Source organism: Spermophilus citellus (genome assembly GCF_964194105.1).
Source record: "Spermophilus citellus genome assembly, chromosome: 14".
NCBI lineage: Eukaryota > Metazoa > Chordata > Mammalia > Rodentia > Sciuridae > Spermophilus > Spermophilus citellus.
In genome coordinates this window covers 75,242,216-75,268,691 of record NC_138194.1, presented here as the reverse complement: position 1 = coordinate 75,268,691, position 26,476 = coordinate 75,242,216, and the positions used below count along the sequence as shown (strand labels likewise).

At 35.8% G+C, this 26,476-nt stretch overlaps 1 protein-coding gene across 1 annotated transcript in view; it reads left to right on the top strand.

Moving 5' to 3' along the window:
- RSPO2 (R-spondin 2) overlaps nucleotides 1–26,476 on the top strand; it is a 148,207-nt gene that overhangs the window by 56,836 nt on the left and 64,895 nt on the right. Inside the window, exon 3 of the mRNA XM_081266632.1 lies at nucleotides 18,218–18,406. Within this exon, the coding sequence (XP_081122758.1) occupies nucleotides 18,218–18,406 (189 nt within the window). The remainder of the gene's footprint in view (nucleotides 1–18,217; nucleotides 18,407–26,476) is intronic.

Below are 26,476 nucleotides of genomic sequence, written 5' to 3'. Positions count from 1 at the left end.
GCACAAAGAGGCAGACAAATTTATGGTAACAGTAGTGGACCAGTGTAGGGATAACGGCAAAGAGCAAACCATGAAAACAAAGCATGTCATAAATATGAGAAATTAAGCTTCTAATTTATGTTGAAGTTACTAGTTTCGATGAGGGAGGGCATACGGACTTCCTGAGGATTTTGAGGACTTGAATCATCAGGAAATGAATTTTGAAGAATATTCTCTTCAAACAAATTAGCAGTATAACCACTCCTTTTAATAGACTGATATCCTCTGCCAAACAATAAAAAGTACAGAGAAGCAGGAGGAATCTATAGAGGCACACATGCTCTGAGGAGATATGACCACTTTTTAAACTTTTTGATGCCATGGATATTTATAGTATTGATAGTCAGAACACTGCCTTCTGCCAAGATCTGGTGAGCATGAGACGAGAAAATATCACCTTGCCCAATAAGTCATAAACTTATGGAACCAATTACTCTAAGAGGAAGTAGGGGTGGAAAAATATAAATAACCTCAAAAATGATTTAACTAAAATTTGTGGATGACAGATCCATAATGGGTTATTACAGGGAACTAGGATGTTTTGGGTACTCTCCTAACCTTTGAGGTTGACATCAAAGAGCAGCCATTTTCCCCACAGCATGTCCCTTGGTGCCATCATCAGAATCCAGGGCAGGATTGTGAGTCTGATCCAGTATGGCAAGACCCACTAGACTCTCGTCTGTGCCAGATTTGTGTGGGTAGTAAATTTAGAGTAAATTCCAATAGAAGAGTTGTAAATTTTGATGAATGAAAACTTGAAAATCTTCCCTTTTATATTTCCTAATCTCTAATTCTCCTTCATATAGTACAGTTAAAAGACTCATTTTTAAAACTTTTTGGAAGACATTTTTATTTTGTACCCTGTACTTGGTTATGATAGTACTTTGTGACCTTGTAGTTTTCCATAGTGTAGGTTGAATAGGGCCAACTATTGACTTTGGGAAATAGAGCCTCACCTTTGAATTTCTCTGGAATGTCACATTTTAATTTCATAGTTTGAGATTATAAAATTTCTACCTCAATTACTGAGTGTATGATATTTGAAACTTTCCTTTGAATTTTTTTTTTAATTTACATATAGAGAAACATTAGGGTAATTTTAGGGATTTTCAGGTACAAAAATTTGTTTTCCTTATTATATTGCTTTCGAAGAGTAGGGCAAATTCAAAACTTTGATATGAGTGCCTTTAAGCAATGTGTTGGAATCTACTGGGGATCTTGTTTAAATGCAGAATTAGATTCAGCAGATGTGGGAACAGGGCTGAGATGCTCTAATTCACCAGGCAAGACCCAAGATGCAGCTTCCAGGTGATGCTGATGCTGCAGGTCTTAGGGCCAGTTTTGCATGGCAAGGGTTTCGAGTATTCTTGCCAATGTAACACAACAGTTTTATAAAGCCAATCTTTGTTTCAGCTTTTTCCACTGAATGTTTTCAGAAAGGCAAAGAAATGATGAAAACAAATTACTCAAATGAATATCCAAATATTATATTTATTTGAATATTAAACTAAGCTGAAAATTTTTTTCCCAGCTATCTGGATTCTTTACCCCTCTTCTTTTTTTTTTCTTTCTATTTTCATTATATTGAAAAATGAAGACCTAAATGACACAAATGTTTCTCGATTCTATTAAATTTAAACACGATCTTTCAGCTCTGTGTACTTTGCCTAATTACTGGCAATAAAACTCAGTAAAGGGATTTAAGGTTTATGAATGTTCTACTTGGAGGAAATTGTAATTAAGGTTATTAAAGCCTTTGGGTTCCTGTGTGTATTTTAAGCAAATTAGGATTTTATGTGTTTTAAAGAGACAGTAACTCTTCTCTGCCCAATTATTCCCTCTGCATGGATGAGTATATGTATTCAGGGTTGGTGGTTCAAACAGTGCATGTCCTACTTTGTTCTTTTACATAAATTACAGATTTAAGGTAAGGCCTTTTTTTTCTTTCTTAGTTCTATGTATGAAACTCTGGATAACTTAAAGCAAAAACTAAGAAATACATTCCATGTACTTTGATACCAAAATTATTTTATTTAAAACTAAATTATTTTTAAGTAATTTCTTTAAAATATTTTAAGATCAGAAAATTGTTATTTACCTTTTATTTGAAAAATAGCTATGGGTTCTTATTTAAAGAAATAATGAGTTCATTGCAAGGTGTTTATGAAGCACTAAATACAATAAAGAAAAAATCCAGTTCAATCTATGGCCTTTCAGTAACCATTGCTAACATATTTTTGCAAGATGGTTTTTCCATGCATATGTAAAAGGTAGAAATTTCCTAACACATGCTCAGGGTGCAATAAAGTCATTTTGGTTTCCAAACTTTAGTTTCTATCTTGACGACCTCATTCCCCTTAGTAGAAAATTAATTCTGGTAAATGCATGTATTCTGTCCATTAAATGTTTTTCCAATTTCATCCCTGGATGAGCTCTAACCACTCCCTCCTCCAACCTGTTCATCAAGAATTGCCTCAAGCTCCTCAGGAGGAAAAGCCATAGAGGTCCTGTGTCATCCCCATGCTACTTTCTACTTCTGTGTGCCATCATTGCTGATCTGTACTCTTCCATATCTAGTAGGCATCATCTCATGTGTTCATGAGGGCTCTGTTCCTCTGTCCAGGATGTTTCTGTCCTGACCGCAAGGCCATCTCCACTTTTTCCCGTCTCTGAGCCATTTCTCAACTCTGAGGGTGTAAGATAGTTCAGATAGCCTTCTGTATGACTTTGGGCTTTGGAGGATATTTCAGTTCTCTCTGCCCAGACTGTCTTGCTACTATGTCTCCCCAGCTGTCACTCTAAGCACTCAGAGTGGAGGAACACCCCCAAATACTATCACTGCTTTAGGTTTCACAGATATTTTCTGGTCTTGGGTTCCCAAACAAACGAAGGCAGCACATGGCTTATCTTCTGTTCTGCCATTCCCCTAAGGTTAGGGCACATGTCCCTTGGTAGAGACCCATCCAATCTCTACCTTCTCCCCAACTCCTGAGGTCTTGATCTTGGTCAGTAGGTGATTGACTTTGATAGATTATCACCTTCTATGCTTATGCACAACATTGTTTTTTTCTGAGTTTTTTTGCATTTCTGATTTTTGGTACTCAAAATTAAGTGTCTTCTAATGCAATAAAGTTAAAGGAAAGACAGATGTTTGTTTCTTCTAGGAGTTAAAAAAAAAAATCTGGGAAAATTTGAGCTTTTGTATTACCTTGAGAAAACTTCCCCTTGAGCCTGTGAATTCCATTTGTATATCTGAGTGGAAAAAAAAGCTGAAGGCTCAAAATGAATTTTAAAAATTTTGGCTAATATTTCGAAATATTATCCTATCACACATAATTGTATAATTTTAATAATATAAAATAGATGTTATGCTAATTTATAATCTCCTGTTCTTATATACATTCAATATAGAAAAAGCCTGTTGTATATATTATACTGCTATATATAATTAATCTTTGCAATCAATATTTTATACCTAATAAAGTTATTCAGAATTTTATTGATGGACATCTAGGCTGTTTACCATCTTTTAACTATTAAAATAAGTGCAGTGATGTAAAATATATGTACTTTTTCACTTATGCAATTAATTCTTTTAGATAGATTCCTAGAGATAACATTACTAAGTCAAAGGAGAACTGCAATATTTCCAAATTTTATTCTATAAGATTTATACCAGTTTATATTACCAGAAGCAGTATGTGAGACACCCATTTATTTTATTTTTTATTTTTGTTTTAGTTATAGTTGGTCCTAATATCTTTATTTTATCTATTTTTATGTGGTGCTGAGGATTGAACTCAGCACCTTGCATGTGCTACTGCTGAGCTACAACACCAACCCCGAGATGCCCATTTCTTAAATGCTTATCAGTATTTTTTTTATACCTTTGTTTTATTTATTTTTATGTGGTGATGAGAATCGAACCCAGGGCCTCACATGTGCTAAGCGAGTGCTCTACCGCTGAGCAACAATCCCAGCCCCTGCTTATCAATATTTTTAAAATCAGCATTCTAAATCTTAATATAGGGTGGGGTGACTTCTTATTTTGATTGACATTGTATTTGTCACTAGTGAGATTGAATATATTTTCATGTCTTTTCAAGAGGGACATTTCTTATTGATTTGCAAGTGTTCTTTATAAAAAATAATTACCCTTTGTAATGTTGCAATAATTTTTTTCCAGTTGGTTTCTTGGCTTATTGCTTACTTTGCCACAAAGAAGTTTGTTTTCATTAAATTTACCTTTTATTTTTTTCTTCTTCAATTTTTGACTTTATCACACATCCTTTCAGGAAATCCCTTTTGGTTACTCTCTGAACATAGCCTTGAAAATGTGCAAACCACCATATGTAGTTTATTCATATGATACAGCTGTTAAATTAGGGTACATTTTACATGTTTTTGTAATCTGAGTCAAATTTTGTTTTTTGTTAATATTACTTATGAGCTAATATTCGTTTTTATGCCAACACTACTAGACTATAGTTAAAAAATTGTCATCTCATGATGAATAATTCATAATGGGAAAATTTGCCATGGTTTGTAAGAAGATCAAGCCTCCCAGTGAATGAGTGAGTTGGATGTCCTTTAAAGGTTCTTAGACATTGTGAACTTGGGTCTCTTGTCCCCTTTGTGGAGGGTGATTATAAGAGGCCAGGCCACTTGCTTCTGAGTGAGGAGGGCCAAAAGATAGATAACAGCCAGTGATGAAGTCTGTATTAAATAGATGAACTCTAATATGGGGACAGCTGCTACTCAGCCCTGGTCATTGGTTATTAAACAGAAATATAGGCATGCCCTCTAATTATTTGAGAGAAAGCAAGAAACCTGAATAATTAGATAACTGTAAATAGAGCTGTGTAGTGCATGATTATATGTGGTAGTCTTAGGAATGCTGATGTACCATGATGACAGATTGACATTCCCAGAAAGCAGCTAATTTTCCCCTTTTACTTTCCTCTTATGGGTGCACGTGTGTGCAAAAGTGCCTACCTATGAATGTGACCCTAGTGATTTTTGTCTTCCACTGAGCAGAAACTAACCTCCTTGCAATGTTTATTTACTGGCTCTTTCTTTTCCCCTCTTGCTACACTCCTTTTTGGAATACATTGTTGTCAAGGCACTGCAAATAAAAATGAGAAGAATAATGAGGAGGAAACGAGTTTCTGCAGTGTCAATTTCTGCTTGTCTGAAAATGGTAGACTTGGTGATTACAAAGTAATTGCAGGAATGTGTATGTTGGCCAGGCTTCTCTGCAGATGTGCAGCCTCACTGTACCACACTGGGAGGCACGTGATGCATTTTATCCCATTTTTTGATAAGGTTGATCTCTTGTGAAATGTGGCTTTGGCCAAATCTCTCCAGTACAAAGGCCACTTTCCCTTTTATAAGCTCTTGGGTGATATGTTTTTTTTTTTTCCTGATAAACTTTCACTCAATCCTGTGAGGATGATCATGGTCCTTGCCTAAATAAAGTTATTTTATTTTGTTAAGGAGATTCACCATTTTGCTATCATTATGTGGCCATAGTCATTCAAATGCAGATGAAAGGGCACTTTACAAGACAACTGACCTGAACTCAAAACATCTCAATGTCTAGATAAGAAATGGTAGAGGAACTGTTCAAAATTCAAGGAGATTAAAGAAAGGAACCCAAAGCAATGTATGGTTGGTCCTTAGTGAGTTTCTTGATAGGTGGAAAATCATGATATTTTGGGGACAATTGAGGACATAAGAATATAGACAACAATATAACATTATTTTATCTGTGTTAAATTTCTGAGGTCTGACAATGGCATTGTGGCTATAGAAGACAATACCTTCTCAGAGATGCATGCTGAAGAATAGGGTGAATATTGTGATGTCTACAACTTAATTTTAAATAATTTACCAAAAAAAACACATGTATTTCTTTTTATCTTTAGATCTGTGTGCATATAGACAGACATACATAGATATTAATAAAAGGGAGACAAACCAGGAGAAATTGTATAAAAAATAATCTTACTTAAAAAATAATTTATTCTTAATGACTATAAACACAAGATTTGGTGTTTCATAATAATTTTAAATTATAAGTGCTTTCAACCCTGGTGTAAGGCCTAAGGTCTCTCCTAGAGTTTAAGAGTTTGCAAAGTTCACTTTTCCTGATACATTGAAAAACTAGATACCTATTCATCTTCCTTCTTTGAATTCCTTTCATGTTTTTCAGGAATTTCTCAATATTTAAAAAATCTATAAAGATGTGACTCATTAGGCTCTTGATTTTTCTCTTTGTATGTCAGAGGTCTTTAGTCACTGAATCAACTAATTTTTCTTATTTTTATCTCTTTCATGTAATATTACCTTATGTCTTAATAGTTGGCCTTGAACTTTTCTTTTTGTTAAATCTGCTCTAAAAAGAATCATCTGTCAAACAGAAACTTCAGCTTTTTTTCATGTTTATTTTGAGATTATTTGCTCCTGAATATATCTTTTTGTACATGCTGCTTAGGATGCTTGAATTCAGCAGTGAACTTCCTATTGAACTATACTGAATTCTGTAGAACATCATTCATTTTTTTCTTTTATCAAGTAAATAATTTCTCATTTTGTAAATAACCTAATTCCTGCTCTGAGAAATTTTGGCCTCCAACCCAACTCTGTTTTCTTAAACTTTCAAATTAAATGTTCTTAATATCTGGGGTTGTGTTTCAAGGGTTACAGTGTCTGTATTTCTATATTTGATTTTTTTTTCTTTCAGTACCTGGGATAGAATCCAGGGGTGCTCAACCACTAAGCCACATACCCAGCCATTTTTATTTTTATTTTCTGGCAGGGTATCACTAAGTTGCTTAGAGCCTCTTTAAGTTGATCAGGCTGGCCTCCAATTTGGCAATCCTCCTCCTCCAGTTTGCCAAGCTGCTGGGATTACAGGTGTGAGCCACTGCACCCAGCTCTATATTTGATCCCTAAAAGCCCATGGCAATACTATAGTTTCTGTATTAACCATGTTTTGTGGTGTCAAAGTTAACAATTTCTTTTGTTTTTGCTAGTTATTTGAGAAATCTGAAAGATACATCTTGGTCTGTGTTATTTACCATTTGTCAAACATACTGAACTCCTTCACCCGAATTCCCCAATCCTGTGCATAAAGCTGTATGTTTATGCACATGCTGTTCCTTCTATCTGGGAGTCCTATTCCAAATGACACTTTCCCCCTTTCTCTTTGAGACCCACATCCTTTCTCCTCACCCTAAAGCACGGGAAATGGTTTAAAAACCACAGCACCTTGAAGGGCTCTTTCTGAACAAATTTAGGATAATAGTAATGTTATAGACAGTAACAGATTTTAATCTATTGAATGAAATCCACAAGTCCTTATGAAGAGGGACAAACATAAAAATTGGGGAGAAGGAAGAACTCTTAACACTAGAATGCCTGCTAATAGAGAAGGAATGTTAAAAAATCACCATCGACAAGCTTCACAATCATGATTGACTTAGGCAAAAATCATCAATGGATGCCAAAACTAGCAAGGGGAACTTTAAAGAACAGGAATTTTATACAGTGTTACTATAGTTCCTCACCAAATACTTTCAGAGGAAAAAAAATTGATTTTATGATATAGAAACCGGGCAGACACACCTTATAGTGATTAAATTTATTATCACTACTAATGCCTCCCAATTCATCATATGTGTCACAGCAAAACACAGGAAAGGATGTAATATCACTTCATATATTACACCAAAAAGACATGACCAGTTGTGAGGGCCCATCAAATAGACACATTGCAAATAACTTTTCCGAAATGCAAAGCTCATGCAGAAGGACCCATTTTAGACTAGAGATTTAAAGAGATTAAAAACCTAATGTCGTGTGTGACCTTGGATGAGATTCTAATATAAGAAAAGAATAATTGAGTAAGGGGACAATGGATTAGAAAAAATATGTTAATATCAGATATTTTTGATGTAAAACAATGTCTTACTTTTTGGATGTACATACTGAGCACTGAAATTTTAGAGATAAATGGGCTTAATGTGTATAAATTACACTCAAATAATTAAAAAAGCACATGCCTACCTCATACATTATAAATGTATGTGTGTCTATCTCTACACATCTGTATACACATTTGCATGCAGTTTTGCTGCTTTTTGAGAGCAATCAAATTGTGTGTTCAGGGGCTGGGGTTGTGGCTCAGCAGTAGAGCTTTGGCATCAATGGATGCCAAAACTAGCAAGGGGAACTTTAAAGACTTAGACATTTGCCTTGCACGTGCAAGGCCCAGGTTCAATTCTTGGCATCACATAAAATAAATATTTTGTTGTTGTTGTTGTAGTTTTATTTATTTTTTAAAAATTGTGTTCAGTTTTCCATGAATGTGTATGCAGAAGGCTTTTGGCTTTCAAGGATTGGCGGGAATAGAGGAGAATCGGGGTCAGCAAGCAGTGGCAAATCCATTTCCAAATCTGTTCAGTCCACACTTCCCACTTCAGCGCATCTTTAAAGTCCAGTTTTGATGATTTGAAGGGTGTTCTGAGGCTTTCTAATTACATAGGTATGCTTTTTGTTACTTCAAAGGCCCCTTAGCCAGGACAGGATCTGTCTTCAAAGACAGCAAAGAGAGTGGCCCATTTGCAGGAAATTGCATGGTTTGGGTGATTTTTGTTTTCTTTGAACTTGTCAAATAGGGAACCCTATTTAAAAAGCACTGGCCTATTGCTATGTGTCCAAGCAGTTAAAAACTTTCTACTTATAATCCTGAAGATTTCTCTTTAACTTCTGCTATAGGAAATGTGTAACTCAGTTTACCCCTGTTCTCCTTTTTGATATATCAGCAGTTTTGTTTTGAAGGGTTCTGTGGGTGACATCTTAATGGTGTTGGTTTATAGGACTTACACAATTCTAGTTTTGTTAGGAAGGAATTAATGTAGTACTTAGTGGCTAATCATCAAAAGAAATGGAGTATTTTGCTGTAGCTGAAAACAGGAGAGGGGCAGCAAGCAAATTATGAGGATAAGGCATACTTAAAATAAATTCCCACAATTTTAGCCATGATTTAGTTCATTTCCTCCCTAGGTGTTGTACTTATATTGCTTAGTGGGAAAATAAATGGCATGGCTCTTGAAGTCAAAGGTCAGAGCTGCATTGAAACTGCAAGGAAAGTTTTCTTAAACTCTGATCTATTAGTTCACTTGATAGATGGAAATTTGGAGTAGTAAGAATTATTTTCAGAAAGTGTGAAAGCATTCATCCTGTAAAGCACAATCCACGATGTTTGTTTTATTTTGTTTCCCCATTTCGATGTTTCTATTTTTCGTTTTTTGTTTTGAATAGACAGAACCTTCTTGAAGCAATAAACAGATTTCTTACTGGTATGAGGTATGGATTGCTATTATGTTATTAGCAAACCAACAAAGCAGGTCAAAATGAACTCTTCATGTTGAACACACACCATAGTTTAAAAAATTGAGAAGAAAATTACATGTAAGTCTGGAGAAGCAGTAGCAAGTCGTCAGATTTTTGTTAATATATGGGATTTTTACCAACAGTGACCTACATTGAAGATAATATAATTTTCACTTTTTTTGTATAGTAGTGTATTCCTGTGTGATTATTGTGCGATGTTTTTCAACCTTCAGTGCTTCTGTGTTTTCCATTAAGACAAGTGAAAAAGTTATTATCTCCTGTTTTCCTTGAACAATGGAACTACCAGGAGTGTTCATTCTTAATTTTAAAACACAGCAGTAAGACCAGTGAAAGTTTCCACATCTAAAACACATGGAGTCTTTAATCTTCTTAGTTATGACACTGGGGGCTGTGTTTATGACACTAAATAAGCCATCAAGCTTGTTTTCCATTTATTGTTTTTAAAAAATTAAGACAGTGATGTAAGCAGGAGTTAGCAACTAGTTTGTATTCCAGGAAGCAGGTGGCACAGGAAGGATGGTTGGACAACTTATACATGATGAGAATATGTATTGCATTGACTCCATGCTAACCTTTTCACCTCTTTTATTTATTTTTTATTTTATTTTTTATTTTATTTTTTTATTGGTTGTTCAAAACATTACAAAGCTCATGACATATCATCTTCCATACATTTGATTCAAGTGGGTTATGAACTCCCCTTTTGTACCCCAAATACAAGTTGCAGAATCACATCGGTTACACATCCACATTTTTACATAATACCATATTAATGACTGTTGTATTCTGCTACCTTTCCTATCCCCTACTATCCCCCCTCCCCTTCCCTCTCATTTTCCCTCTCTACCCCATCTGCTGTTGTTTAATTCTCTCCCTTGTTTTTTTTCCCTTTTCCCCTCACAAACTCTTATACGTAATTTTGTGTAACAATGAGGGTCTCCTTCCATTTCCATACATTTTCCCTTCTCTCTCCCTTTCTCCTACCCCACTCATCTCTGTTTAATGTTAAACTTCTCCTCGTGCTCTTCTTCCCTGTTCTGATCTTAGTTGCTCTCTTTATATCAAAGAAGACATTTGGCATTTGTTTTTTAAGGATTGGCTAGCTTCACTTAGCATTATCTGCTCTAATGCCATCCATTTCCCTGCAAAATCCATGGTTTTGTCATTTTTTAGTGCTGCGTAATACTCCATTGTGTATAAATGCCACAGTTTTTTAATCCATTCATCTATTGAAGGGCATCTAGGTTGATTCCAAAGTCTAGCTATTGTGAATTGTGCTGCTATGATCATTGATGTGGCAGTATCCCTAAATAACTGGACTAGCCCAGTGTGGTAGTACATCCCTGTAATTCCAGTGACTGGAAGGCTAAGGCAGGAGGATCGTAAGTTTAAGACAACCTCAGAAATTTAGCAAGACTCTCAGTGACTTAATGAGATCCTGTCTCAAATAGAAAATAAAAAAGACTGGGATGTGGCTCAGGGGTAAAGTGCCCGAATTAAATCCTCAGTCCAAAAAAAAAAGAAAATCAATCTTTAGATCAGTAGAAGGGATGAAGATTCCCCCCCCCCCCCCCCCGCAATGGGCAGTTACAGGTCAGACACTGTGGCACTGTGTTATGGTACTTAGGAAGTATGCAAAACTGTGTTTGAAATAATGTTAGCATAACAAGTATTTAAATACTTTATGAAGCAAAAATCTGGCTCTGGGAGCAGTTTTTTTTTTTCCTCTTTAAATAATTGGATTATCTCCTTGTGTAAACATGGAACCATGTGAGAGGTGGTTTCACAATCTTTATAAATGTATATATTTAGCTCTGATCATGTTGGGGTTACCATTAGCACCAGCAGTCTGTCAACATTTCCACGGGTCTTTTAAAAAATTGTTGTGAAAGCTTAAGCCAAGTTTAAGGATGAGACATCTGTACTCCACAACAGTTTCTAGCTATGTTTTATGGGGTTGTATGTGCTCTAAGCTTACTTTTTTTTTTGTCGTGAGAACAATTTCATGGAACAATTTCTTTTCTCTCATGAATTCAAGCAGGTGGTTTATTTTATACAATGTAGGATATGATTATTTCAAAAGATTGTATCTCTGGAAAAATGAGTAATACTCAACCATCTATATATTTTTCTAGCTTCATCAATAGTTAACATTTTAGTGTTGACAGCTGAAAAGCTTTTTATTCTAGTGGAATGTTTTGCCCTCTTCAACAGTTAAGGCTTGTGATAAATGTGTTCTGATCCTTAATCAGACATTTTTTATTTCCTGTAGGAATTAGCATTGGGTAGGGATAGGCATTGAGATGTTGTGTCTGGGCTGGGGATGTAGCTCAGTGGTGGAGTGCTTGCCTAGCATGTGCAAGGCCCTGGGTTTGATCTGTAGCACCAAGAAAAAAAAATGGGTCAACGAGTTTGTAGGGTAGGCCAAAGAAGAATAATTCTTATAAGAAGACTTCCCAAAGTGAGTGTTAATTATAGGAAATGCTTTTATCATTTGGGGAACTGTGTGTGTGTGGAGTTGAGAGCTAATAATTTTCCTTTCTTGTTATCTATATATAGCTACCTTTCCCCCTGGATCTTGTCTTTTTACTTGACTTCAGGTATCAACAACTGCTTGGGAAATATGTTTCTGGATAATTTCTAAATCCCACTTATTTCTTTTGGGTTATTATGTTCTACTTGATCTTCTCATTCTGGCATTTATTTTGCAACCTTATCTTGGTTCATCAACTTCCCTGGAATTTAATTGGATCTCAGTTGATCACTGCATGAATATTGCATGTTTAAGTGGTAATTTTAGCTTTCCTTGAGTCTCTCTCTGTTGTGAGCCCAGAGAAATCAGAACATTATGGGTGCGGATTTTAAAAAAAGCATCCACCATACCTTGTGTTACTGATATGCATTCAGAAGCTCCTTGGGAATCTCTGTGCCCCTTAATACCATGTATGCAGCCCACATTTGATTCAACTGCTAATGTTTGGGGTGAAATATGTTAAAGGGATACTGCTTTGTCTCAAGGTGAAATGTATTGGACCATAATGCATTATTATTATTATTATTATTATTATTATTATTATTATTATTATTTTATTATTATTGGATTTTTCTCTAACAACTGCAGAGATGGTTTGCTTTGTTGTTCCTTTCAGTCTCCTCCAGTTTGGCAGATTGTCTTGAATGTTAATGTCTGCAACTTGTTACATTGGAAGAATGTGTTAGCATGTTCTGGACAGGTCTGTAGAGCCCTCCACATTTATTTTGCAACCTTATCTTGGTTCATTGACTTTCCTTGACCTGCATTTATTGAGTATCCTCGGCTTCCCTGGGACATCTTGGTTAAGTCACACTGAAGCATTCATGACACATGCCTCATTGAGACTTTGGTTCCTGTGCTGAGTAGAAGAATATCCTCTGTGGCAAATCACACCATGGAATAGTTAACCATGGTTGTAAATGTCCTTCTGAGGTGCCAGTCCATCAGGTTTGTGGCTCAAATGGTGCTGGCATTGGAGAGTAATTTGGGGCTTATAATTGTGGTAATTTTCTTCATTTGGGGAAAGATATTAGCATTTTACAGTGGTTAAATACATCCGTGACACTCTCTTCGTATTTTAAAATCTCCTAGTTTCTCTTAGTTTTGAGTTTTTGTGGAGTGAGATATGTTTTAGTATGGAAAGCAAAATTATCTGATTAGAAACCTTTAATCCTCATATAATTCATCATAACCCTAGGTAAAGTATGAAGACACAAGTATGGTGTGACTCTACTTGGTGTACAACCAGAGAAATGAAAAATTGTGCTTCATATGTGTACTGTGAATTGAAATGCATTCTACTGTCATGTATAACAAATTAGAACAAATAAATAAAAACATAAATGAAAAACTAAAAAAAATATTATATAAGTCAGTGATCCTACTAGTGGGTATACATCCAAAGGAAAAGAAATAAGTATGTGGAAGAGACATCTTTCATGTTTATTGCAGCACTATTCACAATAGCCAAGATATGAAATTAAGTGTTCACCAATGGATGACTAGATGAAGAAAATTCTCTCTCTCTCTCTCTCTCCACACACACACACACACACACACACACACACACACACACACAACAAAGTATCATTCAAAGATAAAGAAGAGCAAAATTCTGTCATTTATGGCAACATGGATGGAACTACAGGATATTATTTAAGTGAAAAAAGCCAGGCACAAAAGACAATCTTACATGTTCTCTATGTAGAAGCTAAAAATGTTGATCTCGTAGAAAGTAGAATAGTTGTTACCAGAGGCTGGAAGGGTAGAGAGGAGGGGAATATATGGAAAGATTGGTTAATGGGTACAAAATTACAGGTAGATGGGAGGAATAAGATCAAGTGTTCTATACCACTGTAGGTTGACCATAGTTAATGAGAATTTGTTGTATATTCAAAGAGCTAGAAGAAAGAATTTTAAATGGCCTTACGCAAAGAAATAATAAATGTTTGAGATAATGGATATATTGGGAAAAAAAGAGAATATTAATTTCTAAAGGTGATAGCCATATTTGGGGCTAATGTTTGGAAATATTATTTTTTACAAAAGAGTAATTCTAGAGATAATTACATATTTATTCTTTCATTCCTAATTGGCAGAGGTGGATAAAATGTTCTTATAAGTGACATTTCTAGATAACGATATGAACTTTGCAAAGCTAGTACTTCTTTGGAAAGTTAAAGCTTTAAAAATCTTGTATTTAAAACTATTGTTCTCTAGTAAAGAACTCATGACAAGAGATTCTGAGAAAATATGGTTTCATTTTAGAGGTTCTAAAATCTTGGAGTTTTGGGCCCCAAATTTGCCCTTCATTATCATGATTAAAAATGTTTTTCTCAATTAAATTCATGTTACATTAATTTAGCTTCTCTAAGACATTAATGGACATTTAGAAACTGATCTCTAAAGCTTTATTAACATTTTGAATTTTAACATTTTCTATCTAGAGCATGAAGATATAATGGTAGACACCTAACATTAAAACTTGGCTTCATAGTAACAATCAGATCACATGTTTTATGATGTAAAAATTAAGCTAAGTATCCTAAGATGGGCATTTCTCATTTTGGTCAATTCTCGTGTAGATCATTAACTGATGACTTCGATTGCTTATTTGAATTTGTGTGTAATAGTAGATGTGTTTTAAGATTTTTATACCAATGTTGCCAAGTTCTATTGGGGAAGATCTGGTCCTACCTTGGTTTGTATAGGATCCTACACATAAGTTCCTTGTTACTTGTGCCAACCCTTTGTTTGTTTTTAACAAATATGTCTTGAATTTTGGATTAGGCAGAGAGAGACATTTTAGCAATTTTATGATAAGTTTGATTGAAGTGAATACTAATTGTTGATTTAAAAAAAAATCTCTTGAACTTACAACACTATTTAACCAGCAAAGATGGAGGGGAGGCTAGGGTGCCAAAGGTGCATTGTTCAGTCGCATTATTTTCAGAACTAGAAATGTGTACCTTCGTCAGAAATGGATGCCTTCACCTAGAAGGAATTTAGATTTCTTCTTGCTTGGCAAGGTCTAAATCTAGCAATAGGAGAACACTTTAAAAACGTGTCAAGTGTATATTGGAAACAGATGGCCATTCAACACCTACCTAAAATGCTCTGTGAGATAGAAATGCAGATAACTGGACTGACTTAAAGGATCAAGCTTTAAATATCAGGATTCATTTTAAGGGAACACAAATCAAATAATTAGAAGAATGAGTTCTAATTGTTTCTCATGATAGAGGTGGTGTTGTTCCCTTATTTCTGCCTCATGATTTTTGTTTTCAAATCCGTGCATGCATTCTTTGTTTCCTTTTTGCAAGGGGCTATGTGGGTGTTTGTGCTAGAATCGCTGTCTATCACAGGAGTTTTAGTGTTTTGTGTGACATACTTCATCTTTAGAATTTCGGGTGGGTCTAGATTTAGAAACGTGTTTTGGTTGGAAGGATGAGGCTCTGGATCTCAGCAGGCTTCAGGGTTGGAAGGATTGAAACTCGCAGAGAGAACAAATAAACATGGTCATCAAAGCTGGGAATTAATATCTGTTTGTTCACCTGCACATTTGAATTAAATCTTACAGCAATAGACAGAGCCATTAGACTTATTAAGATTCCGATAAAATAGTTGTGTTGAAATGTCAATCTTCCCTGTGTTTTGCACAGATTCACATAGTTACTATGTGGTAGAGGAGGCTCTTGTTGAATTGCTACTAAATCTATTAAGAGGGGGCCACAGAGTTGATGATGGGCAATGGTAATTAAACTGAAAAGTAATTGAGATGTGGGACAGGAAGATTCAAAATGCAAAGATCACTTGTGCTCTTGACCCTCAGCAGTGAGTGGTATAACAAATGACTGAGGATTGGAGGAGGCCAAGAGAGAGCACTTAGGGTGGGTGTGGCTCTCATCAATGTGCTTTAAGAGACATCCTTGTGTAGAGGGTTATAAAGATACCTGAGATATGGACTCGGGTAAGTGTTCTCTAATTCATTTTCATTGTTTAAGTCTGTCAAGGTTCAAGTACATAAGGCAATGCTTTTAATGGTTTTAAGAATACCTTTTTAAAAATAAATGTAGGGCACAATTTGTTGACTCTGAAATCCTTGTGGTCAGGATGAAAGTTGATGTCTGATACATAAATACAAAACCAAAAAGTCTTTAATTTGTGCTGATTCCCTTGGTTCTGTAATTGTCTTTGCTCTATACTTCTTAGTATGGAGCGTGATTTATGGTGATACAGGGCTCTTGGCTTAACCTTTAAACTAAAAGTAAGTATAGCTTCATCTTAGTTTGTGATGACTGTGGGCCACAGAACCTTCTCCTTAAACCATTCTGCTCTGTATGTAAACCTTTCAAGTTCTCTTCTCACTTCAAAGCTAAGTCTGGGATTTGAAGAACCTTGATGCTGCTTTTTTTCAAATCTGTAATTATGTTTAAGAGTAAGAGGTAGGCAGCGACTCCTCACACATGTTGCAGAGGGCTCTGTAGTGTGGCTTTGATGTAGCTCTAGCCTGCAACTGACTTTGCTGTAGTTTTCCAACTGCTCACATTTAAGGGACATCTCTTTCATAAAATAGTTATATTGCTTTTCTAAATACCATGCCATAGGATCTTTGTGCCTTTGTTCCCCGGAACATTCCAGTTTTCTGTACCCTACCAACCCCTCCAATTTTTCCCTTTCTTGAAACTTGAAATCCCAGTTTGGGGAAACTCGCTTCCTTTTACTCTGTTCATGATATCCAGAATAATACCAGAATAAAACCTCTCCAGAAGACAGCTGGGAAATGATAGGTAGTATAGGATTATCTGGGAGAAGCTAGGTGAAAGTGCTTTATCCATCATAATTATCTGGTCAGGGTAAAGTGTAGGAAATACAAAGGAAGATTGATTCAGCAATAGAATACTGAGAAAAGAGGCAGGTGGGCCTGGGGTCAGACTTCAGAACTGTACAAGTGAGAAGTAATAAAGGTCTGAGATTTGAGCAGATTAGTGGAAACCACAAGAGTGAGGTTTGGAGTAAAGTCTTTAGGAAGTATTATTATGATGGGGACTAGCAGAAGAAGAAACTTGGAGCAATCTTAGCTATTGAAGGTGTGAGGACTGGAAATTGAGAATTAAATCTTAAATTGAGGATAAGAAAACTGATTGCAGTCTTCAAAAATGTCTTAGAGATCATTGAGTGGGGGTAGTGGTAAGTAGAGGCAGTAAGTGAAACTACCACTTTCAGGAAATACAAAAGTCACATTGGTCTGGACCATTGCTATGGAAACATGATTTACAGCTTGGTTGAAATTGAGCAAGTTATGACCTTTCTACACTACGATTGCATTTATGAAAAATGCAAATTATATATTGTGTATATGCACATGAATATAAAGGGATATCCAATAATTGCATTTGAAGGGGTGATTTTCCATCTGACTTAGTTCTCCAGTCTGCCTCCTGCAATTGCAGGTTTACTGAATTAAGTTATTAAATCAGAAATATGTGAAAATATAGAAAAAAATCTGTAGCACTTACTGATCATGTATTACTATTACTTCATTTTTTTTCTTACATGCTTTTTATTTTTCTCTTGTTTTTTGTTACACCACTCATTTAGTCTGCCTTTCAACTTGTGCACAATTTTTTAATTGGGTTTAGAATTTTTATTCATTGTAATTTTCATATTATTGCTTTTTACCTGTTATTTTTAGTCCTTTATATATTGTATAGATAATCCAAAGATGTTGGTTTAAAAGTCTCTTCTCAGAATGACTCTTTGAGTATGAATTTTCATTTTTGTAGAGATGGATTCTCTCACAGAGCAAGTGGATCTGGACAAGTTTTTATGTGACCTTCTTGATTTTAGGGATCTTATCTTCTGTGATAATTTGGCTCTCACACCTGGATGTCTTGCAGGCTCTAGGTTTCTGCTTGTCTTGTGCTCCTGTCCTCCTCCCTGAGTTGGAATTCATTTCTCTGGACACTTGGTTTGGGCTACAGTTGTAGTGCCCGTCATGGACAAACAGCTCTCAACTCCTTTGTGCAGTCTGGTTGTGTTTCTAAGTATAGTTGTATTTTAATCTTTTAAAGATTATCTTGCAAGGGGGAGGATATCTTGTTTAGTACTTCTATGTGAGTAGAGCAGAAGGACAAGACTTTTGTCCTTTGACCATGATTTTCTGACCAGAAGTCTGAGCATATTCATGTTTCAACATGTTTTCTTTTTGTTTTTCTTTTACAGCTAGTTATGTATCAAATCCCATTTGCAAGGGGTGTTTGTCTTGTTCAAAGGACAATGGGTGCAGCCGATGTCAACAGAAGTTGTTCTTCTTCCTTCGAAGAGAAGGGATGCGCCAATATGGAGAGTGCCTGCATTCCTGCCCATCAGGGTACTACGGACACCGAGCCCCAGATATGAACAGATGTGCAAGTAAGCATTTGACTTTTGAACATTCTATTTAACTTGATACATGCAGCTTAGAGGATGAGCTCAATTGAAAACTTTGACTTAAAAATGTACGTTTGTAATAGGCTAGAAAAATAGTCTTTTAAGCCCAACTTTGAAAAAATTAGTGGGCGTGTGGGATAAGAGAACTTGTACTTTATATTTTGTATAGAAGTCTATTACAGGGCCACATGCTTTTTCTTTATTTAGTTTAACTGAGTATTTTTTATTATGAAGTTCTCGGACACATGCTGGTTAATCTTAGTGAGGAGTACATACTCATTGCTTCTAAACGAAACAAAAATCCAAAATATACCACTCATCCCCCCACACCCCACAAAGGAATTTACATACTTTATACTGAGAACATTCTCTTTGGTTGAGTTTCCACAGTTCTTTTTATCCTTTTATCTGAGTTTATAACACCTGCATTAGTCTTATCAGCAACTAAATATAAGCATTTTGGGTTTCTGTGAAACACCATTAATGATAAAACATTTAGTATAGTTTAAAATATTTTGAGTTCTAAGTTGAACCAATATAAAAATTGTTGCTAATTACATAAGAATAAGAACACAGCTGTTCATATTTTAATCTAAAACTCACTTCTAGAATGATCTTCTAGATCAACAGCCAAAATTGGAATTTTAAATAAAATACTAAAGGAACAACCCTTTCTCAGATTTTGGGGGGGGGGGAGGAAGAGATGGGGAAAAAGAGAATAGAGGTTGAAATAACAAATGAGTAAGCGTTAAATTATAATTTACTCCATTAAGTGCTATGAAATTTTTTTCCTATCTCTCTCCTATCAACACCATGTGGTGGCCTTATCCAAGCAGAATTATTTTGGAAAGAGGCAGAATCAGAAGGGGGTGATTAAGTAAATCTTAAAAAAAGGAACTACATACATTCAAAAATAATGTGTTTGGGGATCAAGTCTTATCTGCCATGCTATTTGGCATGTTGGCACAGCAGTTCTGTGTCATAGGACTGGTCTTACATCAATGAACATATAGTGTCCTTTGTTGGTGCCTATTAAATATCCTTTGTGTCTCAAATCATAGTGACAAGCAAAAATGTCTGAAACATTTCCAAATGCCCTGGAGTAGGAGAGCAGTACTATCCTGGGATAAGAACACTGTACAGCATGCGCTTAGCACAGGTGTAGTTAGGACTGGGGAGGAAATGGAGACCTGAGTACAGCTGATAAAGGCTTTGCGTGCCAGCCTCTGGACCTTACGCTGGGCACTGAGCTGGTGGTAGAATGGAGATGGCTTTATTTGAGATAACTGTAGGGGAAGTGAGGAAGATGAACTGGAGAAAGACAAAAAGTAGAGGAAGGCTATGGTAGCAATCAGATTAGAAATCTTGTTGTGAAAAGTTTGTAGATGATGAGTTCTAGGGGAAATATAATCAGTGGGATTTACCAATCCCATGCCCAGTGGGAAGAGCGAGAATCAAATTTTGTCCTAAGGTGTCTAGCTAAGTTGACTGGGTGAATAGTAGCAGAAATATTTAGGCTTACAGAGAATTTAGATTTATCCTCATTCATGGAATTATTTGGATTGTTGGAGGGACACTAATCCCAGAAAGCATCAATAGATTGTTCAATTTTTGCAAATATGTATTTTGTTCTTAAGGCATATGATTGGGACCATTGATCATGGGGCCACCTTGAAATAGTTTTTTTGTTTATATTGCTTTAGACCACATATGGGGGGATTGAGTCCATGAATGTTCTGTGCAGTTTTCACTCCAGGCCATCAGTGCACAAGGAGGAAGAGGCAAGGCTGTAGATGGGTTGAGGTGTTTATCCTGGATTCTGGAACTCATATGTACTAGATGTGGGCAACACATGAGCCATACAATGTCTTACTCAGCTGGGGTCATTGGAGAATGAAAGGAGCTGTGGTTACTGACTTTATAGGGGCATACAGCATAAAGCAGGACTGTCCTGGGCAAGCTGGTGTGAATGTCACCTCAGCAACACTCTTTGTACATCATCAGAGTCTCTCTTAGAGAAATAATCTAGTGGGTTAATATGTACATATTGACTAAGTTGATCCCTTTTCTCAGAAATGGAAAAGAGTCTACATGTGAGAGTGGGCTTGCTATGGTTAAACTTAATGCACGTGAATGCAATCAGGGCTAGAGTTTACTGACCTAGAGGAAGTCATTACCTATCTGGCACAACCAGAAAGCACTTATTAGCAAGACTCTTGTGAAGCAAAGTGAAAATGGAAAGTTATTTCTTAATTCTCAGTGTATGACTCTAAACAGTAAAGAAAAACCATATTCATTCAATTTTTTTCATATTTTACATATTTTGCAGATATTTGTATCCTATTTAGAGGACAAAAAAGATTTAAATTGGAAAAAATGGTCATACACTTAGAATTTGAATTCTTTTTGTTTTCTCAAAGAAAAAAATAGATATTGCTCAACAGTAGAAGAGAAATTATACTGTAAGCAACAGTAGCTTAGAAAATTCTACAAAGAAACTTGCTCATCTGTTTCCTAATCAGTACATTAAGATTCCTACCATAAAATATTTGTCTTTTGGGACTGAGGATATAGCTCAGTTGGTAGAGTGCTTTGCTTGCCTTGCATGTATGTACAAGGCCCTGGGTTCTATCCCCAGCACCACAAAAAAAAAAAAGTATCTTTTTTCTGAAAGAACACCTGCTCTATGAAATTCTGGTTGAGATTGGCTTCTTCATACGTATAGTATGAAGCTTATAAAATTCAAACCTATTAGTAAAAAACAATCCAGCATCCACTGAGGCATGCTGTGACATACTAATAGACACTATTGTTGTCCCTATTACTATGTTAGGTGATTTCTTATATTTTCTCTTCTTCATTTGTTGAACTCATTGACATAAAAAGTCTTATTTTCTGAATTGTTATACAGGTAACTTGTATAAAATTTGGTGTATAAACCTTTATAAAAAGCAAACACAAAAATGACGTACTCTTCAAAAATAACAAATTTAACATTTTGGCTTTGTCCTTGTCCTTTTGTTTCTATGTGTGTTTATATCCCCTCCCCCTAAATGTCATTGTGTTGTGTAGTAGTTTAAGGTCTATTGAAGTGATTCTCAAACGGAGCTGACTTAGTAATTTTTAGCTGCATTTAGTAATATTTGGAAACATTTATTAATGTTTGGAGACATTTTCACTTATATTAAAACGGGAGGGATGCTACTGATATGTAGTGGGTAGAGGCCACAGATGCTTCTAGACATTTATAGTGCACAGCACAGCCCCTTGAAACAAACTTAAAATGTTTATAGTATCAAAGGTGAGAAACTTTGGTCTAGTGGAAAAGATTGATAATCCATTTGACATAAGCATGTCATAAAATGCTGCTAATTATTTAGCTTCTGTTCAGTGCCAACATCTCTGTTAGATGTACTTTTTCTCACATTTTTTTTAAACAAATGTGCAAAACAGGTTATGCATTTCTATTTCCTGGATGAAATTACCTAAACTGGGTAAAAATACACTTTCTAACCGTTGGGGTAGATTGTGGCAGTGAAGGGGATGGCATGAATGGTATGTGGGTGTTTACAGCATTATTAGGATGAAATCTTATCAGTAGAAGAAAAAAGTGTGAATGCATGGAGAAGTAGAACACCATCTGTTGCTAAATAGAAAGCAAGTGGTTTAGTATAACTTCACTCTTCTGCCCCAGATGATATTCAGTCAGTTGGGTGGAGGCTAGAGCATAACAGGTGTTATGTGATAAATTTAAGCAATTGGAGTGCCTTTCTGAAAGCAGCAAGTAGTCAATGAAGGATTTTAAGTAAGGTAATGGCAAAGTTACAGTCTTTAGAGACATTTTAGTTGGGCAGTATCAAGGAGAGTTAAAGGAGAGCCAATCACATAGGCAGTAAGATCAATAATATAGGTTGAAAAAGTAAAAAAAATCAAAACAAAAACAAAAAGAACAACAACAACAACAAAAAAGCTGTCTCCTCAGAGCTACCTGGCTAATTCACCTGAAACTGTAATCTTCTCTATTCCAATATTTCCTTTCTTCCTTTCCCTATTTGCCCATTCTTCCTGTTCCCTTTTCACCTTCACTTACTCTTCTCTCCTTGCTTTTTAGTCTTGTCAATTGATGAATATGTTATATGTTTGACTTGATTATATATTGCATAACTCTCCCCTTAGGCTTTAGTCTCTTTATCTTTAATCGGGTTCTACTTAGGCAGGTTAATGTCTGGCATGTAGAAGATGCTCCATAAACACACATTGAATGAATACCTAGAGTGGGAGATACACATGAGGGAATGGATAGAGAGACTGAGGAAGTATTGATAGGACTTGATCAACTGGAGGATGATGAATAAAATAAAGGGTGATGTTAAGATTACTCCTGGTTTGGGAGTGACACAGTGGGATTTATCAAGGCACAGATTTTATGAAGAAGGAAGAGTGGACTTCTGGAGAGGATGGTGGAGAATATTTGATTTGGGACCTATTGAGTTAAGCTAAGAAGCCCTCCTGGTGACACTCTCCAAAGGACAGTAAGATGTAAGAATCTGGAGCCTTCAGAGGGGATCTGAACCGAGTCATTGGTACAGTGAACAGAAAATTGACTGGAGTGGAGAAGATTCTGAGGATTAAACCCCAAGAATGCTGACATTAAACTTTCTTGCAGAAGATAGTATATTAAAAAAAACTATTTGTAAACAAGAAATCGCAGAAGTATATTTCATATTCTGGATTCAGAATACTTTTAACTATTTCTGGAATATTTTATGATTCTGCCCTTATGAATGTGTTTAGCTAGGATAGTGCAAAATTCTTTTTTTTTTTTTTTTGAAATGAAATGACAGATTTAAAAATTAGTAATTTTGAACATATAAGCAAACCCACAGTTAAATATAACCATCCTTTAATTTTTGAACTCTGAACCAGCATTCAGGTGTTTTTAGAGAATTACTATGTGTCAGTTTAAGTGCTTTCAGAAATGCCTGTCATTCTTGAATGATGCATTTGAATCATCCATTTGAAAAAAATTAACAGAAATATGTTTAAAATGTTTTTAATAAAATCTGGGCAACTAACTGCTGACTATAGATACAAATATTATGAATACCATAAATTTTATATAATTCTACATTATTTACAATATAATCTATTAGAGGTCTGTAAAGATGCATATTTATAACAAATACACCAATATGACCCCAGTATTTTCAGGATTACAGAAGTGAAGTTTAAGTAAAGGAATTTTTTAGATACCTGTAAATGGACTGAAAAATCATCAGGTTGCATGTAAAATGGATACAGAATTAGCTAACAGTATTGCACAGCACCATTACATAAAGAGCTGTGAAAGCACAACAGATAGGGTTGGTAGGTTACAAAACTATTAAAGGTCAGAGAGGGCAGAAGTTAGTGGTTAGGATAGAATGGCCTAAACAACTGTGGACTTAGTTGTATTCTTTCCTCTCCTTACCACTGAGCCTAGGTGGCTAAGTGGGAAAAATTTAGGGGCAATCTAGGATCAAAGGAGATGGATTACCTTTACGAGCCAATGGGCCATTACTGAATCATTGATAGTAAACTAAGGTGATATGTTACTGATGTGCCAAATTAAGATAATAGATTTCAAGTTAAAGTACTGTATTCTGATTACACTTTGACAAGAAGTATAGATCATGAATTGCATTAGTTTTTTAATTTCAGTTTTGCTCTTTAGAAAATGTTGGAGGCGATGGGTTCAAGTCTCAGTGCCACAATAAATAATAAAGGTCCATTAACAACTAAAAATAATTCTTAAAAAAATGGATTAGGACTACAATCTAGGAACCCATAGTCTTTATTTTGGAGTATAGGTAAGGTTAGAATTAAGGGTGCCTAATGGAGAAGAGTACTTATGTAGCTTTCCCTACAAGTTCAGCAGGTGTTTATTCTGTGAGGAAAAGAGGGGGATTTTCTAGGCTGCTTAATAAAGCTTGTAAGCTGAGCAAACATTTACTGTTATTTACGTACCAGGAAGAGGCAGTGTTTGTTTCAAGAAAAAGGGAATCCAATATAAGAATGTGACACAGACCCACTGGGAGTGTTCAGGTAACTTGTAGGGGTCAGCAGACCTGCACTTGGGAGTGAGTGAATCTTCAGGTCACCTGAAACAACCTTGAGGGAGGAGGATGGTGGGTAAGAGCATGAGGGAAAGGGCATTGAGAGCAAACTCAGCTGTGAGTTGGAACACAAAGTTTCAGAAGTGGAAACTTGGAAGATGAGGATAGAAGATCCCCAACCTAAACTGGGAAGACAATTAGCTTTCTTGTTTTAGAGTCTCCCCAGCTGGCAGCAGAGAGAGAATTGGTGTGGAAAGTGAGTAGGAGTGTGTTTCTCTAAACCCAGGGCAAGAATGAGAACTTCAACTGAAGCAGTGGCACTGGAGATGGAGGTGGGGGGAAGAGATGAGATGAGATAGAATTAACAGAAGTTGGTGATTCATTGTAAATGGACGTGTCAGGGAAGAGACCATGTAGGTTTTTGTTTTTAAGGAGTGTACAAATACTAGAGACATTCACTGAGAGGGAATACATCTCTGATGAGGGTTAGGCTTATTTGATATCAATTTTTGGTTCTGATTGACAGTGAAAGTGGTTCAACTTTAGAAACACCGAGTTCAACATGACACACTTGTGTAGAAATGTGAATTGGAGAGTTGGACACCCAAATCTTTTAGATAGAACTCAGTAATGGTCTCCTTATTATCATGTCCTATCTCCTGTTAATACTGATTGTGGATGCAGATAGTACCAGGAGTATTTATTATACTTAGATGCTTATCAGGATACTATTATGTGGTTAAACTGATTCTGGTGGGAATAAAATTGCCATGTCATACAGCTGGGGCACATTAGTTAATCTTTCAAGAGTGCTTTAGGTAGAGAAACATATGTTGGGAAAACTATTTCCCCATCCAAGCAATGCCAAACAGAACCACCCTGCAGTTTGATACTTGCATTAGGAAACTCTTCTGCCAAACATTTGTTCTGCTGTATTTCTTATTGGTTGTAACCTTTCTTCCTTACTGCTGGACTGACAGTCTTATCTTTCATCTCATTTTTATTATTCCAAGAGATAGGGATTGGCTCATTATAGACACATACAACTTGAAACCTTTTCATGCTAGAGTGAGGTATTTCTCAAAGTGAAGTATCAAAGTTACTTATGAAAATGCCATTTGGGGATCCCACTCCTAGAGTTTCTGACTGAGTAGATCTGAGATGGAATCCAAGTACTTGCATTTTTAACAGTTTTCAGGTGATGCTGACAATGGCTGACTCAGTCTGTACTTTGAGAATTTCTGCTATAGTTTAGTTATGTTAACACTGCCCATCACTAGTGATGGAGTAGAAGACTTTGTATTTAGATGATGGTATGTTTTGGTAACCTCTAAGTATATGAAGATATTGTGAGATGTGGATTCTTCCCCACCTTTCTCATGATGTCAATATCTGCTTAGAGAATCTGAGTTGATCATGATAGAATGCTCTAGAATGACTTTTAGAACAGAACTTTTCTGTTCCTGTCTGTCCCCTCCTCACTTCTTTTAGACTCCTCACTCTCTCATAATGTTTCCTTCCTACTCCCTTAAGATTCCTCCAATTTTATGTGTTCTGATACATATAATATTCTAATTTATAGAATCTAATCCATTTGATTTTTGTCAATAATGGTTCTAATAGAAGACTATGATTGAAATAAAGCTTCCTTATGAATAGAATTACAAACCTCTAGTTTGAAAGGAAGAAGAGCTCAATGTTGGTGGGCAGGGGTTGGGGAATATGGTGGACTGTTTGTCATAGTGTGTCCTGGTAGCTCATCCACAGCTGGCTTCTGTGTTAGAGATTGGCTAGGGGTCCTAACTTAACTCTTTGACAGTAGGGGAAATACATAGTCTAAATCCCAGTGTGTTCATTCCTAAAAACTAGGGAAAAACCATGAGATCGTTGCTCTAATATTCAGTGGCTCTATTAGTACTGCCAGAAGTTACCACCTCTTAATTCTCAATGAACCTAT